Source organism: Macrotis lagotis, chromosome 1, assembly GCF_037893015.1.
Source record: "Macrotis lagotis isolate mMagLag1 chromosome 1, bilby.v1.9.chrom.fasta, whole genome shotgun sequence".
Classification (NCBI taxonomy): Eukaryota; Metazoa; Chordata; class Mammalia; order Peramelemorphia; family Peramelidae; genus Macrotis; species Macrotis lagotis.
This window is the reverse complement of record NC_133658.1, coordinates 881,549,948-881,570,345: the sequence shown is the minus strand read 5'-3', so window position 1 is coordinate 881,570,345 and position 20,398 is coordinate 881,549,948. Positions and strand designations below refer to the sequence as shown.

General features: G+C 39.2%; 1 protein-coding gene across 5 annotated transcripts in view; it reads left to right on the top strand.

The window, feature by feature from the left end:
- The first annotated feature begins 2,617 nt into the window (after window positions 1–2,617).
- Window positions 2,618–20,398, top strand: part of LOC141509146 (F-box only protein 44-like) — a 32,079-nt gene continuing 14,298 nt past the window's right edge. For 3 of the 5 annotated variants that reach the window (XM_074218448.1, XM_074218447.1, XM_074218449.1), the window contains exon 1: window positions 3,218–5,435. In XM_074218448.1, coding sequence (XP_074074549.1) covers window positions 5,171–5,435 — 265 coding nt within the window. In that variant the 5' untranslated portion in view covers window positions 3,218–5,170. Of the gene's footprint in view, window positions 2,857–3,217; window positions 5,436–20,398 lie in introns of those variants that run through there. The other 2 variants (XM_074218445.1, XM_074218446.1) reach the window with 2 other exon arrangements.

Here is a 20,398-nt window from a genome sequence, read left to right as displayed (position 1 = left end):
CACTGATTCCTTGACAGGGTTTTCCTTCATCTCCAAAAACTGCTTGACTTCATCCCAAAATTTATGAAACCTCATGAGTTTGCTCCCAAGACTCAAATCACCTCACAGTGATAAATAAGAATACTGTAATGAGTCATGATTATTCAGTAATTGCTTGAACAGGTGGTTGTTAAACCCTCTGCTTTTGACAAGATTTATGCATGAAACTCCTAGATTTAGTAAATTTAGTCTTCCCCACTGTTGCCTTGGCCAGGCCAGAATAAATGATTTCACAGGCCTTATACAACCTGTGGACCAGACATTTCCCACCCCTGCCTAAAAGAAAGCCCAAAATGGAAACTCCTAGAATGATGTCAAAACCCAAAAGGTTCCAGTTCAAAGAAAAAATTCTACAAGTACTCAGAAAGATTTCAAGTACCTATGAATCACAGTTAAGTTGGTTGGCTTGCCCAAAGTTACAAAAGTAGTAAACATCAAAAGAATAATTACAATCCAGATCACCTTCCTGGAGATATGACTTGCAGAATGGCTAGATGGATAAAGAGAAAAGAGAAAGGAAGGAATGAAGGTAGAAAATAATTGCTATAAACCTTGAATTATCCATAAATCAAAATGGGACCCATATCACAGGTGATTCAAAATAGCAAATAACCCTTTAAACTTGTATTTTGTTTTGATAATAATCTTTCTTCATCCCCTTGGCTATTCCTGTGTGATTTGTTAAGTGAAACTTTCCCTGTGGTTGTGGATCTCCCATTGGGGATTCTGTAACATGACTGAGATAATCAGCACAATATCACCCACAAGTAGGAGCATCTGGAAATCTTCACCTCTGAACTCTCTCGTGGACATTCTCTAAGACAGGGCCAAATACACCTATCTCCCTAGTTCATGATGTCTCTCCTGATATTACTATAACCTGTGATCCAGAAACAAAGCTCTTAGCTTATATTGCTCAGATGTGATCCTTGTGTGGCTCATGAATTCACCTAAGACAATAACATTTATTTTTCATCTCTCTCCCCAGGGTTTCCCCTAGAACACTGAAATCTGACTTTTTGGCATACCTATGTAGAAAAAGCATAGGAGAATCTGATATTCCCAGCTTCTTTCGTTTAATTGGGAGATCTTAAAGATGTAGTCTGCCATAGAGTCTCATACGCAAAAGTCTGATCATTCTCTTCCCAAGGCTGCTTTCAGTGAGTGTATATCTAGATTACTCTCAGAAAGATTTTGAAGAAATGAGGAAATAGGAATGTGAGCCAACAGTTTTTTAAATTGGATTTTTTAAAAAGCAGTAGTTACAGCATGATTTCCTAACAGTATTTATAATCTTTTCCTTTTTGAATATATTGAGACCAGATCCCTCCGTGCCCTAAACTGTGTAATCTTCTCACTGGATTTCCCGTGTGTATTTGTTGTTATTCAGTTGTGTCTGAATCTCCACCAACTTATTTGGAATTTTCTTGACAAAACTGCTAGAGTGGTTTTCTATTTCCTTTTTCAGCTCCTTTTGCAGATGAGGAAACGGAACCAACCAGGGTTAAGTTACTTGTCCAAGGTCACAGTGCTAATATCTGAGAGCAGATCTGAACTCAGATCTTCCTGTCTCCTAAAACTATCCACTCTACCCAATTATCCTATCCACTTAAATGATATTGCCTTTGTTAGGTCATCGAATTTAATCAATCAGTATAGAATCTGAACAGGGTTAGTAGACCGCCTTACTTAAATGAGTTAAAGCTGGTTCCTGAAAAATTTGGACTGAGTGAAAAAACACATGCATACAAAAGAACAAAATTATCTCAGAACTAGAGATTCTGAGGGTCTGGAAAAGAGGTGGGTGCAAGCCTGAAATTCTACCAAACCTCTGAAGAGCAAAGGAATGACTCGGCTTTGGCAAAGGATGGGCGACAGATGTTAAGGCTGGTCATGCGCCTCTCCCTTCTTTGGGGCAGAAGATCGAGTCTGAGGGGGTCCCTAGAAAAGACGAGGGAGGTCATTCCGATGTCCTCTCCCAGCATCGGCCTGGCCACGGAGACTAGGGCAATAAGCAGCTGCTTTATTCCCCAAACAGCTCCGGGAAACTGAATTTCACCTCAACCACAAGAAGTAGAATTGGTTCCCTAAATAGAGAGCTCGAATTCGGCCTAAATTCTGGGAATTCTCCTAAGTGGGAGCTCGTGGCAATTCGGCTGAACGCCTCCCCCGGGACTCCCTAAAGCAGACCAGGGCAGAACCCGCGGAGCCCCGGGGGCCTCGCTCCTCCCCCCGGCTTCTTCTTGCACCAGTGCTCCCCGTGAAATGGAGGGACTTGGTGTCGGGGCTCTGGGGTCCCCCGAGCCCGCGGGGCTAGGATCCTGTGATTATTCCCGGCAGAAATGAAGCGGCTTCCTCCTCCTCACCCGTGTTGGGAAGTAAGTGACCCAGGCAGGATCTGAAACGGGTCTAAACACTCATGTCCCAGCTTGCCCAGAGGGCGGTTTCGGGAAGCTGCCTGCGGGCTCGTCAGCGGCCTTGCGCAGTCGCCTGGGAGGGGAATGGACTGGCTCTGCGCTGGCCTGGCCTGGCTAGTCCTAGTCCTAGTCCTGGCCCTGGCGCTGCTGGAGCGGGGCGAAGGGAGGAGACTCCCGAGTCTCCTGCCATCGGGCGGAGCCCAGCCCGAAAGGACTTAGCAGATCCCCGCCGTCCCCCCGGCTGTGTCCGGCCCGGCCGGATCTCAGAACCGGAAATGGTCACTTAGGAAAGAGAAAGTGGCATTGCCTCCCTTAGTGTCCCTGGCTCTGGTGCGGCCTGGGACGACTGGACACTGGCAGGGCCCCTTGTGAGACGCCTCCCGCAATCCAGCACCCGCAGGTGAGGACCGGCTTGCATTATTTTTAATTGTTTGTGGGGAGAATCGATGTTCGATCGGGAACAGACTTCAGAACCGAGAATGCCAAGGCCTGAAATGTCTTTAGAACACAGACTGTCAGGGCTGGGAGGCAGCTTAGGGCTGAGGCTGGGGGCCGGGAGGGACCTTGGAGAGCACCCGGCTCTCCTCACTTAGCAGATGGGGAAAGTGAGGCCCTGCTTGTCTGTCAGTGGCTTAGACATGGATTCAGCCGGTCAGTAAAAATGATGATGTTTGTCTTCCTTCTGAAAGAAGGCCATGACACCAGGGAGGAGATGCCATGATGAGTACATGAATGAGGGGGCAGGGGTGGGGGAAGGAAGGAGGGGGCTGTGCTAAATCACCAGCTTCACTTTCTCCTTTGGAGTTTCTGGGTCCACTGGCCAGATATGAATCAGGAGGAGTGGGACCAAGACAATCAGGGTCAAGTGACTTGTTCAGGGTCACACAGCTAGTGAGTGTCAAGTGTCTGAGACTGGATTTGAACTCAGTTTCTCCTGATTTCAAGGCTGGTACTTTATCCACTATACTACCTAGCTTCCTCCTAATAATAGTCAGTTATAATAATAACAAATAATAATAACAGCTTCTATAGCACTTTAAGTTTTGCAGAGCACTCTTTTAATCGATCTCATTTAATATCCACTACAACCCTGGTGTGAAAGAAGTTCCATGATTATCTTCATTTTCAGAAGCACTAGTAGTACAATGGTCAGAGCCTTGTATCTGGGGTCAGGGAGTGGTTTTTTTTAGTTCTGTCAGATTCTTCCTGACTCTGTTTTGAGTTTTCTTGGCCAAGAGACCAGAGTCTTCTGCCATTTCTTCCCCCAGCTCATTTTGCTAATGAGGAACACAGGGTTAAGAGACTTGCCCACAGCCACCCAGCTAGTAAGTGTCTGAGGCCAGATTTGAACCTAGAAGATAAGGCTTTGTCCCTGACCTAGTTGCCTTTGGAGTCAGGAAATGGTGAGTTCAAATTCAGCCTCAGATTCTTACTTGCTAGGTGATCCTGAGCAAGTCATTTAACCTGTTTCTTCAACTGTAAAATGGAAAGGAACAAACATTTTTAATAAATACTTTTTATAAATATTATTTCATTCAATCCTCACAAGATCCCTACAGTAGCATAGCATCTGCTTGCCAAAATTGTTGTGAGAAGCAAATGTGATAATATTTGTAAAAATTGCTTAGCATGCAGTAGACACTTAATAAACACTTTTTTTCTTTTTATTTTACAGTTGAACAAAATGATTCAGAAAGAGGTTAAGTGACATGCCTAGGGTGATAGACTAGCACATATCTGAGACTTTATTTGAACTCAGGCCTCCCTGACTCCAAGTCCAGTGCTTTTTATTCCCCCCCACCTCCATCTCCACCCCCATCTCCACCCCCACCCCTACCCCTATCCCCACCATTGCCAGGCATTGTGATAAGCCCAGGTGACAAAAAGAAAGGTAAATAGTTCCTACTCTCAAGGTGTTCCCTGCTCATGGAGACAACAGGCAAACAATTAAGTTATATCCAGTGTAAATTGGAAGTAACATCAATATGAATGTACAGAGATTGGGGATGAGGGGAGGTGGTTTCAAGCACTTTTTCAGAATTTCTACAAGAAACCTCTTCTAGATGGTAGAAGTCAAGCTGAATTTTGACATAGGCCAGAGAAGTCATAAATGGAGACCAGAAGGGAAGGTATGCCAGGCATGAGGAATAGTCAATGCAAAGGCACTGAATCTGGAGATGGAACATTGTTTGTGAGGATCAACAAGTAAGGAAGGGATCCTGGAGGAGAATCAAGGGTAAGAAGACTGGAAATATAAAAAGGAATCAAATCATGAAAGGCTTTGTTGTTGGTTTTTTCTTTTAAATAGTGTTTTATTTTTTTCTACTTGCATATAAAGACTTTGAATGCCAAACTGAAGACATTCTATTTGATCCTGGAGGCAATAGGGAATCATTGTGGGTTTTTGAGTAGGGGAGCAACCTGTCCAACCTGCCAGAAACAGATGTCCTCTTTGGTAAGGCTGTCCCAGTCTAGAGTTCCTCCTGGTACACCAATTGCTTTTTGTAGCTTAGTTGAGTTGAGCTGTTCAGAAAAAGCAGTGATGTAACATGAAAGTACTTTATTCAGTCCAACTCTCAGATCCCAAACTCACCCCATCTTTCACCACATTATCAGACATTCTCCCACTTGTCCTCTTCCCTTCCCTGTTTGGGCACCGGCTTCCTCCAAGGCTTGTGCCATGTGAATGATTGTCCATTTCCACCCCTGACACCATGGCCATGGCCTCCATGAGTGAGCTGCCTGAGAATGTCCTCCTGGAGTTGTTCTGCCTGGTGCCAGCCCGGGACCTGCTGAGGCACTGCCGCCCAGTCTGCAGCCTGTGGAGGGACCTCATTGACCTGATATCCCTGTGGAAACGCAAGTGCCAACGAGAGGGCTTTATCTCTGAGAACTGGGACCAACCAGTAGCCGACTGGAAAGTCTTCTATTTTCTCTGCAGCCTCCAGAAGAACCTGATCCACAATCCCTGTGCTGAAGGTGGGTCCTACTTACTGGTATACATTCTGCTACCTACAGGGAGCTACAGGGTCTATTGGGCATCATTCAACCCTCTTGGTCAGCTTCCTTCTCCTCCTTTCTGTTTCATTCAAGCAGCAGGGCCAGACTCTGAAACTATCTTCTCTATTCAGACAGCTGGAAAATTTGTCTCTTCTTCTGATCTCTGTCTTCTTAACTTCTCTCCTGTGACACAGAATACCTCATATTGGGGTTTCTTGCCTCTGCCACAGGTTGAAAAACTCAGTTTACAATTCTATAAGAGATAGAAAAAGAGATAAAGAAAAAGAGGAGCTTTCCTATAGTCTCCAAAAGAGCTCTTTGAATTCTAATTTCTTAGCTTAAAACATTTTTTTAAGTTTTTGCAAGGCAAATGGGGCTAAGTGGCTTGCCCAAGGCCACACAGCTAGGTAATTATTAAGTGTCTGAGGTTGGATTTGAACTCAGGTACTCCTGACTCCAGGGCTGGTACTCTATCCACTGCACCACCTAGCTGCCCCCTCTTAAAACACTTTTAAACGACTTGATGGACCATATTGCACTGAAGCCATTCCCACTTTCTTGTCTTTGAGCATCTTTGAATCAGGTCCTCTAAATACATTTATTTGAGATGATACTTTTCTTTCTGATCATAATTGTCTCAGACTGCTTTACATTTTTTTAATTGAAATTTCATTTTAGTTTTCCAGTTACATAGAATCATAATTTTTTTAACATTCATTTGCAAATTTATGAGTTTCACATTTTTCTACCACCTTCCCTTCCCTCCCGCCTCCCCATGGCAGTAGTCAGTCTGGTAAAAGTTGTTCATATACCTTTGTGTTTAACATATGTAAATATTAATCATGTTGTGAAAGAGGAATTAGAACTAAGGGGAAAGACAAAACCATGAAAAAAGGAAGGAAAAACATAAAAGAAGTTTTTAAAAAGTGAACATAGTGTTCAGAGTGCTTTTCACACATTTCACAAATGTCACCTACTCCCCCTTTTGGTAACCAAAATTTTAAAGTCATTGTTTAACATCTCTAAAGGTCAGAACATTCATTGGTTTCCTACTCTGAGTCACTTTTTGGACTTCATTCTGGGAGCTCTCATGAATTAACTAGACTATCCTGGAGGCTTGATCTCCCCTATATCATGAAAGACTGACAGACATTTTTCTCAGCATCCTAGGTCAGGGCTCTGTCCTCTTGAACAGGGCTTGTAGGCATGGAAGTTGCATTGTGGTGACCTGAGACTCTCCAGACAGAAGTCCCTGGTCATAGGTAAGGAGGGATTCATTCCCAAGGCAGGCCACCACTGATGACTGGCCTATTGCTTGCATTCAAGCAATACTTAACCTCAGAGCATACTCTATCCCATTGGAGCATTTCAACTTCTTCAATAATCTTATTCATTAATGAGGATTCTTCTTTGAGTGAAAATAACCTGTAATTCTCCCATGTGGTCACTTGGTGGTAGAGTGGATGGAGTGCTTAAGAACACTCATCTTCCTGAGTTCAAATTTAGCCTCAAACACTTACTAGCTGTGTGACCCTGGGCAAGTCACTTCACCTTGTTTGCCTCCTATGTAAAAAAATTTTTCTCATCCATAAAATGAGCAGGATCAGGAAATGGCAATCCACTCCAGTATCTTTGCCAATAGAACTCTAAATGGGGTCACAAAAAGAAATGACAGAATACACACAGTTCTCGTAACCTAGTCACCTGAAATAGATTTCATTTAGCTCCCATCATCATGACAGTAGCTTTTTCTGTTTTACTCTCAAAGAGTAGTCTCTAGGCCTTCATGAAGCCACAGTGTTAGTTTTATCTTAGATCAGGAGTTTTTAACCTCGGGTCCATACACCTGGCTGAAATGGATTTCTGCGGGTTCATGAACAGAATGAGAAAAACAATGACATATTTATTTTCCATAACTACTAACCTACAATCTAGCATTTCCTCTGATTATGAATATAGACAACAAAACATTTTTTCACACACACTCCTCCTATCCTGAAGGATCCACTTAAAGACTACCAAGATGCTAATTAAAGTTTTGAGTTGTATCTGTCCCATGATTGTGGAACTGTGTGCTCAGGTGGTGAGCTAGAGATCAAACAGAGAAAGAATTTCATGAAGACTCACAACTCCTAGTTATAAGGGAGAGATAAGTTTTAATGAGCAGGAGCAAGGTTATTTCATGTGGGTTCTCTCCTTAGAGGATAAGAAGAAAAAGTCAGGGCTTATAGGGGAATAGGACATGGTGTATGTGCTGGAAGGAGGACAGGGCTTGGGGCAGGCATACTGTAAAGGGTTATGGGAAGATGTTGAATGAGTCAACAAGACTCATTTTGGCCAACAGTTTGCTGTCTTCTTATACTTTATTGGGTTTTAGCTTTTACCTTTCGGTATTTAGAGGATCTTTCCAGTGGCAGTAGGACTGGGTATTGTATCTAATTGAAGGATACAGTCTACCCAGCAATTCAATGTCTAGTACAGAGAGGAATGCTAGCCAGGGGGCAGCTAGGTGGTGAAGTGGATAGAGTATTGGCTCTGTAGTCAGGAGGACCTGAGCTCAAATCCAGCCTCAGACACCTAATTACTTAGCTATGTGACCTTGGGCAAGTCACCTAACCCCGTAGCCTTACATAAAAAAGCCCCCCCCAAAAAAGGAATACTAACAAGGGATATCATAAGATCATAATTTCTCAGGATACTATTTGTTGTCTACCTAGTATTTCAATGTCATCATTCCCCTTCCCCAAAATAGTTTGAATCCAAATTCTTTTGGGGGCAAGGGATATAGGCTTTATTTCTAGAAACTGCTTCCTGCTGTTAGAAACATGCTTGATGCAGATCTAGTATCAGTAATTTATTGTAAGAACTTCAAAGGAATCCTGCAATTCTACCCAGAACAGCTCTGGGTGTAGAAGTGAGAAAATTTTTATGGGATTAGTATGATACAATTCCTTCAGTCCCTCCCTTCCAAGAGTTAGATTGATCCAACTCCCTTCCTGGCTACAATCTTCCTGATATGCTTTTCCTTAATTGAGTTCTTTCCCCTCCTCATGCTTTTCATGTTGTGTAACTGAAGCTTAATTTTATAAGGGGGATGAAAAGTAATACGTATAAATCTTATTAAGCAGATGCAGTTCTTTCTTAGGTCATTGCTAAGTTAGGTCCAGTTTCCCCTTATCCCCTACCCTTTGCTGTTTTTGTTCATTCTTTCATAACTGCAGACTAAACTCCTTTATTGCTTACATCATCCTGATCTTGTCGGCTCAATGTTTGTTTTTTCACCAAGCAGTTGTGGGAACTTAACTCTTCCATTGCTTACACTGTGAAAACCAACCACTGTACAATCCTTACATTTCTTACAATCTTCCTTACAATTCCCCCATTTCTTTTTTTAATAAGAATTTGTTTTCCACACCTTATTAATGATTTCTTTCTTTCATCACAATCCTCATAATATCCCATCAAAATCTTCATCTCTTGGTTGATGATGATCTCTATCACAGCCTGTACTCTTATGAGTCTGTTTGGAGTAGAAATAGAGTTTGCTAGTTCCAACTCTCCTTCTCCCTTTCCTTCTTGGCAATGGGCAGGCAACAAACATAAGTTTTATCTACAAGGAGGGGGCATATGGCAGGGTGGCACACTTACAAAGTCAAGGGGAAAGTTATAAATATCAAAAGGGGTAGATTTTCCTGCCCAAACAACCCATACACATAGACACAAGATGGAGAAGATGAACTGGTCCAATTTCTCTCTTTTCCCCAGAGACATCTGATGTCTTCCTGTATCTTTAGAATCTGTTCCAAAACGTCTTCTCCAGTTCAGGCAACTTGTTGAGATCTTCTCTTCTGGTAAAGGAACTTAATACAGCATCTTATCGGACCAAAACTCATATTTTTCTAATTAGACAATAAAATTCTATGGGTGTTACAATTTACATTTTGACTTACTATCGTGTTGATACACATACTCCACTCTAACAAAATAAACTTCCACAATTGTTTCACTATACAAGTGAATTCACTGAAAATTGTCAGCTAACTTGAGCTTGTAACATATACATTAGATGATCATCTTAGAGTGTCCAGCAAGTGACTTAAAAAAGTCTTAACCTTTTGCTCCTATTCAAATAATAACTCAAACATCCTTATCTGAAATGAATTTCTCTTCCCAAAATATTTCTAAATATATCATAAATTATTCTTCTCTGATATATCCAATTGACTCACATTCTTTTCCTTAAAATAGAACTTGAAACTGCTATTGCATAAAATCATATCTTGAAATTACAAAAACTTTTTTATGCTTCTTACCTAAATATCCCATTTACATAAAAATTAAGAGATCTTAATTCTTGTCAGAATATATCACTGACAGAAAATTTCAAAGCCATACACTAGCCTATCTGGCTATTAAACTCTAATTGACTTAAAATTTCTGTATTGGATCTGTTTATGGCAGTTTACTATAAAGATCCAGAACATCAAAGGAAAATTCCTTTATAGATATAATCTTGAGTGTCAGTGTCCTAGCAGAGGTCAGTAGGTGGTCAAATGCCTTAAGCCAAATTCTAAATCTACCCGGTGAGGCACATTATCTGAATGTCACATTTGGGAAATCAAGTCAGAAAGAGTTCAATCTCAGACTGCACTGAAAAGCCAGCCCTTCAACTTTACAACCCTATATACCTGTCACCTGTAGTCTTCAAACCTCCATTGGGCTTCCTGGCTTCAGAAGAGCATTGATCTAACACCACTTCCTTTTCTGATCATATCTAGAATCAGACACAGAACGGAAACCAATTCAACAGTCCCAAAAGAACTTAAATAGTAATTCCATTGAGGCACAGTGGATAGAACACTGACTTTGGAGTCAGGAAGATTTGAGTGCAAATCTGACCTCAACCATTTAATAATTGCCTAGCAGTTTGACCTTGGGCAAATCACTTAATCCCATTACCTTAATTTACTAAAATTTTTTAAAAAATAGTAACTCTATCTAATTAGACCTCATAGTGAATTCAGTTCACAAGGACTAAATACCACTTATAATCTTGATAGGGTTCCAATCAATGAGCTCTCTCCCCAACACCCAGATCTTCCCTGAGTGTCCCTCCTAGGTTCCTGTCACCAGAATGTACTAACTAGGGTTATTTTCCAAACCCATGTAAAGATTAGTCAAGTTCCCCCAGCATCCGGAGATTTCCCTGTTATACAACTCCCCCCCCCCTTCATAACTCAACTAGAAGGTCTGTCCCTTTGGTGGCACCAACCCCTGGAATCCATTCTCAGACCTTCTATGCCATTCTTCATCCCCATCATTCTCACATCATAATTAGCTAGAAATTCTCACAGAAAATTCTCAGATTATAACTCCTATCATTTTTATCTTTCTCATGTTACTCCGGCGCTTTCACTTCAAAGCAAATAGCCGCAGTTTTGTGATATATATCCACAATAATCCCAATTTATGTATATAACTGTAAAATTCCTTTATAAACAATTCTCTGTGGTAAACCTCTTTAAATTATTAACTATGTTTAAAATACAAATCAATACTTTCAGAATTCTTTCAATCCATTAGAACATTTTAAATAACTTTAAATCTTCAGCATATTATTAATTCTAAATGTAACAAAATAGTAATAGCATATTATTTACTAGATTTTACAAAACAATCTTTCCATCATTACATTATACATAAACTATATCTAGAGCAAGTTCTAACACATTGTTTAGAAAGTTCAGGGATCCCAGAAGGGATCATGATTTTTGATATTTTCCCTCACTATCCCTACAAAGCAATCAATTATTAATTCCAGGCTTCAACATCACTGTAGTAATTCCAAATAGCTTATATTTTCACAGCAATAACTAAACAATTATAGGTACAATACTTCTGCAGTTACAAAAGTAGATCACATAACTGATAAAGACTTTTCAACATCTTACTCATCAATAAGTTACCTGACTGGGGGCTACATAATTTTTAATTTCCTAACTCTTCTTTCCCAACCCTTGCATTTATTCAGTACAACTGGAAAGGCATCTTGAGATCAGGATGTGCTTTCCAATTTCCTATCCACTATTCTTCTGAGTTTGCAATTAACATGGTGGGAAAAATCTGGAATCTTAACTTCTTTAAAATTGAACGTTTAATTATTAACCTATATTAAACACAAGGTTTTCATACTGATATCTTATTCTCTTAAAACAAAACAACTAAAAGGTTCTCTTGATTAAGGTTAACCTTATAATTTAATATCTCTTAAATTTTTGTTTTTATAAGCTTATTTACCTCTTATCCCAAATACACTTCTATTTTCAAAAAGAAAAAAAAAGGAAATAAGATTCTCCAAGACTTTAATCTTATAATGTGATAATCTCGAACCCTTATATAAACTCTTGTTTATACCAGTCAATGTTATGGTTACATAGAACAAGATACCAAATAGCAACATCTTATTTTCAAAAGACAGAATGACAGATGTTAAGTAAGCTACTTTAGTCATAGACAGACAGACAGACAGACAGACAGATAGATAGATAGATAGATAGATAGATAGATAGACAGATAGATGGATGATGGATGGATGGATGGATGGATGGATGGATGGATGGATGGATGGATGAATGGATGGATGGATAGATAGATATAAAATTCCTTCCATAGTGAGACAAATTTTTTTACAAACTTTTTGGGCCAAAAAGACCTTGAGAGAGACCTTTGATAGTGTATTCTCTGGTTTTCATTCAGCAAAGCTTTACAGTTGTGATAGTAAAGGACTAGAACATTAGATGAAACCTTAATTCACTCATTCTCACCTCACAATTTCAAATTTTCAAAAGTTTAGTCTGAATCTGTTCTTACACAGAAGTTTACCCGTTATACATAAAATATTTCAATTTCACGCATATCTCCTTTATTCCCTTGAAATTTTGCAACACAAAAAATTCTTATGACCAGATGTTTCTAAAAATCCCTCTTTTATGATTACAAGATTTTCTTTATACCTCACTTAACAATCATGAATTCCAAAAGTCATATCCAAAATGATCTTATTTTCCTTTCAAAACCTAAAAGTTTATAAGTTCTTATCATCATCAGTGCAATTCTAACTTCCTAATGCTCTAACTCAGAAGAGATTTTATCTTCATTGGCCAATATTTCTTAATATTAGAACATTGAGGCACATCACAGCATCATAATCAAAATTTTGCATTTTTACAAATCCCTTAATTCAGTTACATGTATCTAATTGAAGAAAATAATAATTAAAATTAAAATTTACATGGCAATTGCATTTATGTCAAACATTTCATATTATGGAGTTTATCACTTTCCAATCAATTCGCTGCCAGATATTGCAAAAGTGGCAGTCTAATGCTGTTTTCAAATTATCCCAATCTCATTTTAGACTGTACCTCAATTTAGTACAAATCTGGGTTATGTAATCTCAGAAGAAATTCCAAAGCTTATCAATTGATTGAGGGCTCTCTATACTCTTTTCTTATATATTTTTTATTTTTTCTTACATTAATTTTTAAATCAATTTTCAAAACTCCCAAAATCATTCTTTATACTTATACAAAATCAAACCCATTCATACCTTCTTTCTACACACTTTACCTAACTTCTATAAGTTTGGTCAAAATCCAACTTTCTCCATGCCTTTTCACTCTTCCTTGCAACCCTTTTATTCTCTTCACAGATCTTTCTTTATGAGTTTTTTAAGTGTTTTACAAGGCAATGGGGTTAAGTGGTTTGCCCAAGGCCACACAGCTAGGTAATTATTAAGTGTCTGAGGTCAGATTTGAACTCAGGTATTCCTGACTCCAAGGCCGGTGCTCTATCCACTGCACCACCTAGCCACCCCTTCATAGATTTTTCAAACACATTACTCAGACTGCATGACTTGTATTTCCCCTTAATATAGACTGTTCTTCAGTCTATATTCACTTTTTTCTTTTTTCTTTTAGTACATGCTGTTCTTGACCAGATCCAATGACTTATTTAAAATCTTATTTTTACAGCTGTATAAACCATATTGTAATACATGTACTAATACATGATTCTACTTTTCACAATATGCCTTTCCATTCAAAGTTCTTAATAGTTTTAATAATTAATAATTCCTTGATTTTAACTAGTATAACCTATGAAAAGGCAAACAGACACTCAAAAATCCCATAGCCTAATTGGAATATCCCCTGTCCCCCTCAGATAGAGTGAACCAATCACTTCTCTTATAAGGGGTCAGTTCTGAATCTCTTCTCGGGGCTCTTCTGCTCTTAGATTCCCAACTGTTCCATTATTTCTTTTTTGCAAAGCAATGGAGTTAAGTGGCTTGCCCAAGGTCACACAGCTAGGTAATGTGTGTCTAAGGTTGGATTTGAACTCAAGTCCTCCTGAATGTATGGCTGATGCTCCATCCACTGCACCACCTAGATGCCCCTTTTCCATTATTTTCTGTAATATTTTGGAAATGAACTATCTACCATTATTTGAGTTTATATTTTTCACTAATAAATTCCTGAAGATATAGCTGTTATCTTAGGGTAAGCTTCAACTCATCCTGTTAAATGATCAGCTATCACTGGCAGGCAAATGCTTCAGTCTCCCTATTTTTGGCATTTCTATATAATCAACTTATGTACTTTGGAATGGACAAAGACCTGACTCTTGTTGATATAAAATAGCATTTCTCTGGTGATTTGTTTATTTAACATTTCTTTCCCATCTGGTAATACCTATTGTCCCTTTTTCTGTTTCTCTAGCTCCTAATGTTAGATTCCTCTTTTCCTGTTCAGAGAATGTTGGAACAACTTAAATTTTAGGGATATGAGGAATCCTGACCTGCATTTTGACTGACTGAGAAACTAAAACAGTTTCTTTAGCCATTTTATCAGCTAATCAGTTTCCTTTCCCTTCAAATGAATTTCCTTTTTGGGGTCCCTTCCCATGCACTATTGTAAATTTATTTGGTAACACTTGTTTTACCAGTTCTTCATGAAACAGTTCCCTCTCTGTACTATTAATTGTCCTTTTTTCATACCAAATTTTCCCAACATATTAGACTATGCCATGGGCATATTTGGAATCAGTGTAAACTATTCCCTCATGTCCACCAAGCAACTTCAAAGCAATGATTTGGAGCAAATACTCACAAGTCTGAACTTGCCGTTTTTTTGGCATTCTGTCAGATTCCCTTCAACATATTATTATTCCCATTAACTTTTACATACTTGTTATGTCTTTTCCCTTCTATTACCCTTAGATCCTTGAAGATTCATCAATGACAGGGCAGTGCCCCTCATGAGAAGGATGTCTCCCAAATCAGGATGTGCCCTCATTTGATATTCAATAATGTCCCAAACAATCATGTTCTAAGTCCTCATTCTCAGACACCCTTTCCAGTTTCCAAACCAACTACCCCTCTTTCCCTCCTGTAACCTCCCTGTTTAATGGGAGGTTTAATCACTCCCAGGAGTGATGGATTGGCCCCACTTCCCTCCCCACTCCCTTCTATCTGTCTGCCTTCTCCTTTCTCTTTCCCAGTAAAGAGAATATTTAAAATGGACATCAGTTCTTCTCCCACTTGTTCAGACAAGCCCTCAGGGTCCTTAATTAACGATTTCATCTCCTTCAAAGCCCTAACATCAATGGTACTCGGGGGAGCATTTTTGAACCCAATCCCTCCCCACTGCCTGCCCATCTTCCTGTTCTGGGAAGGGTAAGGGTTTTTTCCCACATCCTTCCTGCATTATTTTAATTCTTTCAAGATAGGAGCTGAGGAGAAAAAGCAGACAGAAGGGGAGGAGAGTTTAGCTGTGGAAGGGTATGGGAGGAAGCAAGGGAGACAAAGCAAGCAAAAGATCCCTGGTGGGTGAAAGGGTGATTTTGAGTCTCATTTTCGTAAGTTTTTAAAATTTAGCTCACCCAATCTTTATCTGATCCAAATTTAGGCCACAATACAGAGACTTAGTAGTAAAGGCTCTTTAGTCCACTCCTGACAGAAAGTTTTATTATTTTTCTTTTTATTCTTCCCTCTTGTCCTGGGAGCATCCTTCAAATTTTCCAACATCATCCCCAGGGAGCTACTTGGAGGAATATCTTACCCAGGGAACCCTCCCCTTCTAGGCACCTTAGAACCTGGCCCACCAGGGCCTTTGAAGCTGACACCCCCCCCCCCAACCCTATCCTATCACTGCCCTCAGGCAGTTTCCTTAGGCTCCTGGACTTTGGATGACTGGATCCACCTAGATCCAAGACCAACAAAGGTTTCTTTCTTACCTTTGCCCACTATATTGACTACCGTGGTCTGCCAGCCTCTTCTTTCAATTTCTCTAAAGTCCTTCTACTCAAGGTTCATGCCACAATTCCAGGAGAGAAAAGAGCTCACCCCACAGGGGCCACTGAATCACAGTGGGAGCACTCTCCCGTGGGTCTCTTGCTCAATTCCATTTCAGTCTCATGGCAGGTTCCTATTCAGGTGCCAAGAATTGTTAGAAACACATTTGACACAAATCTAGTATCAGCAGTTTATTGTAGCAAGAACTTCAAAGGAATCCTACAATTCTGGTGAGAAGGGCTCACATCTCTTTACAAGGGATATGAGAAGTGAGAAGGCTTTTATGGGATTAGTATGATACAATTTTTTCAGTTCCTTCCAAGAATTAAGTTGGGCTAATTCTCTTCTGATACAATCTTCCTGATACGCCTTTCCTTAATATAAGTCCTTTCCCCACCTCATACTTCCCATTTATGTAAATGAAGATTAATTTTATGAGGAATATGTAAAGTAATAAGTAAAGACCTTATTAAGCAGTTCTTTATTAGGTCTTTGCTAAGACAGGACCAGTTCCCGACCTTATCCCTCCACTTTGCTGTCTTTGTTCATTCTTTCCTAACTGCAAACTTAACTCCTTTATTGCTAACATCACCCTGACCTGGTCTGCTCAGTGTTTGTTTTTTTTCACCAAGCAGTTGTAGGAACGTAATCCTTCCATTGCTTACCCTGTGGAAACCAAACACTCTACATTCCTCACACTGCTAAGATGGTGCTTAGAGCTGTAGGGGAGTTGAGCTGCATTTAATAGATGGCTGAGGTTCATTGATTCGTTCAGAGGATGGTATCCTACAGGTTAGTACAGAGGATGGTATCCGGCTTTGGCCAGCAGATAGAGTTGTATAGCATAACCTAAAGGATTCAAACCTTACAAGGAAATGAAACAACAGGGGCCAAAAATGAGTAAGAGAAAATGAGTGAGGCAAAAATTGGGCTCAACAAGGAGAGAAGCCAGGAGCCTTACTTAAAGAAGGGCTGTGAGGAAACAAGATTCTCATGAACCTCTTCATTCATGCAGTCTTTTCCATAATACACTTAGTTTAGAGTTCAACTTGTTAGGAGTTGAGAGCAATAGCAAAAAGAACAACAATAGAGGAAAGTATAGAAAACAAAATAGTACTCTATGATTTCAGCAGTTGGTGGTTGAATCTGTGAATCTAGTTGTTACTAGGGTGTATTGTGCTTGTACCCATGTCCTTCACTGACTGCTTGCTCTGATTGTGAAAATTTGCTAAAAAGAAAAAAGCTGGAATGTGACTATAACAGCATCAAACCAGTACTTGATGACTTCACAATATGACTTCATAATACAGCAGGATCAAATATCCTTAGTTCTCTTTAACTTCAAGTAAGAGTCATAACTGACAACCAACCAAATAGTAATGATTCCATCTCATAGCCAGTCTTAGGAATAAGTGGGGGAACCTTCCTTTTCAAAGGAATATAATGGATAAACTGAACCAGAAGGGTCTTAACTTGGGCTGAGGCCAAAGTCATCCTTATGGCATTTCCCAGAAACAGATCTCCACCTGTAACAGCTCTGGCTCACATTCCCTCTAAGTCGCTTATGGCATTAGCATGTGGTAATTTTTTTCCTTTTTTTGCAAAGTAATGAGGTTCAGTGACTTGCCCAAGGTCACACAGCTAGGTAATTATTAAGTATATGAGGCTGGATTTGAACTCAAGACTTCCTGACTCTAGGGCTAGTGCTCTATCCACTGTGTCACCTAGCTGTCTTGCTTGTGGTAATTCTTTCAAATAGTGGGCAATTGACTTAATGATCCATCAGACAACAATATAAAATTCAAACCTTAAAACAAAATCAGTTACAATCTCAAGAGTTTTTACCTCAAATGGCAAAATTTGATCAATCATAGCTTAAGGTTAGATATATTTTTTTCCTCTCGTGGAGTTGCAATAAACAATAAAAATTTACCAGTCCAAACACATAAGAAAGTTCACTTAAAATTATTTATTTGTTTTTCTGTTCAAGTTTAAATTTGTCCTGATGTAAAGACCAAATCATTAGAAATCATTTCTACATTAGACATATAGCTGCAGATTTATACCAATCCAAGTTCATTATTTAGGAATTCCATGACCCAGACTCAACTCATTTCCCAGAACTGATGACCCTACTCATATTGCATTGATAAGGACCCCAGAGAAGGGAATTAGATGTCCCTGCCTGCCCACCCATCTATCCCACTGTACTCTTTGACACTATTTTTCAACATTGTGACAATAACTTCAAATAACATAAACTTTCATTAAGTGATATCAAATAGTTGTAGATGCAATTCTTTTTAATTTTAGGCAAAGATGGAAAAAATTCCAATTTTTTAAATGGCAGTTACAAATCAAAGGCTGATAAAATAATATAGTTGATTTTAAAACAATTTTTTCCATAGATTTTTCTTTTAGTTTCTTTCAACTCATACTCTATTAACATACAAGTTGAAGTTGAAGTTGCACAACATAACTTGCACAAAAGTTTACCAATTAACACAATATAATATTGTTATGTGTTTGAAAATTGAAATAAACCCTTTAGTGCTAAGACTCCAGTACAATTAAATGCAAATCCTAATGACTTTATGCAGAAAATTAGGCTTCTGGTCATCATTGGCATTATACTGTTCACATTTTTTAAAAAAAAACTCATGAAAAACTATTAGGCATGAAGCATTTATATCTAATTAAGAAAACAATATCGGGGCAGCTGGGTGGTGCAATGGATAGAGCACCAACCCTAGAGTCAGGAGTACCTGAGTTCAAGTAGGCCTCAGACACTTAATAACTACCTAACTGTGTGGCTTTGGGCCAACCACTTAACCCCATTTGCCTTGCAAAAACCTTAAAAAAAAAAAAGAAAAAGAAAAAGAAAACAATGATAATAGCATTATGTAGTGTTTGTTTTATATCAGGCAGTATATTGGGCACTTTACAATCATATGAAGTAAATAGGGGTAAGGTAACTTCAAGTCATCCAGTTAATGAATTTCAAATTCATTCATTTTCTCAGTTTGTCTTAATGCCAAATAGTATAATAAATTCTGACTTATCTTAAAAATCAAATTAGGAGAGGCACATTTCAGTTAAAATGTGACCAAAATGAATTCAATTGCATTAGATGCACATTCCAAATGGTATTATTTAACATCTCTGTTAATGATTTAATACTGTAGTATTATATTTTACACAAATGCTTTTCATTCCAAATATTTTATATTATATGATTTACTATTTCCAGACAATTCTACTGCCAGAGATTGCAAAAGTGGCAATTTAATGTTTTAATTTACCTTATCATACTCATGAGCATATCTCAATTTAGTTCAAATCTGACTTCTATAGCCCCAGAAGGTATCCATAGTTTATCAATTGACTCAAAGCTCTCTATGCTTTATTCACTTTACACTGACTTTTGAATCATGTTACAAAACTTCCATAATCAATCATTTTACTTACATAAAGTCAAACTTGCTCATTCTCTTTCAACATGCTTTAATCTATCTTCCATAAATTTTATATCATATGCCTCTGTTATGGTCCTAAGACCCAATCTTCTTTATACCTTCCATTTTACCTTGCAACCATTTTATTATTCTCTTTCCAAGTCTTTCAGACCTATTACTCAGACTTTACAACCTTATATTTTTCCTTCTTTTTTTTCCTCATCTATATATCAGACTTTAATCAATCCACTGAATATTTCCTTTTATGATTTTAGCATACATTGTTGTTAAGCAGCACCAGTGACTTATTTAAAATCTTACCTTTCCAATTGTACAGTAATTTTCCCTCTTAAGTAATCTTTTTGCTAATTCACAAATTTACTTATCATAATTCTTTCTCTTAAGTTGCCATGTTTCAAATATTCCTTAAAAGATAGAAATACCAAAAATCATTTATGGACTTCTGGCCAAAAATGGTAGAGAGAAGTCAGGCACTGTGCTAAAGTCTCCCGGTTTCCCCTCAGAAATAATGAAAGAAACCTAACAGAAATTCAATTGATAAAAGCTAGGAAGAAAAGCTAGGAGAAGAACATCTACCAACAAGGTCTATCTCAGGAAACCGTGGGTGAAGTGGGTGCAGAGAGCAGAAAGCCAACCTAGGGGCAGTGTGGAGGATTTGGCTGTGAGAGAGGTGGGTCCAAGGACCAACTTAGCCACAGAGTCTTTGGTTGTGGAGGTCTGGGGAGCCCCAGTGGAGCTGGAGTGTGAACTCCAGCACAGAGAGTTGCAGAGTTCAACTGGGCATTGATCTGCTCAGCTTGGGCCTGTGAGCTCCATACTTTCAGCAGAACCCTTTTCCCAGATCAAACATAGTAACAGCCCCCCCGCCCCCCCCCCCCCCAACTCAGGCATGAGCAGCAGAGCTCCCTCAGCTGAATAGGGAGATTAACTACCTCTACAAAGGGCCCAGACCACGTTGTTCAAGGATAACAAGATTCACAGTGACACCCACCCCCTCCAGGCCTAAGGGAAGGGCCTCAATTCAAGATCATAGACACTCTAGAGAAAGCAACCGGCACCCTCTACTGGCAGGCCTATTTGGAGTTACTAAGCCAAATGAGCAAAGCCCCTAGGGT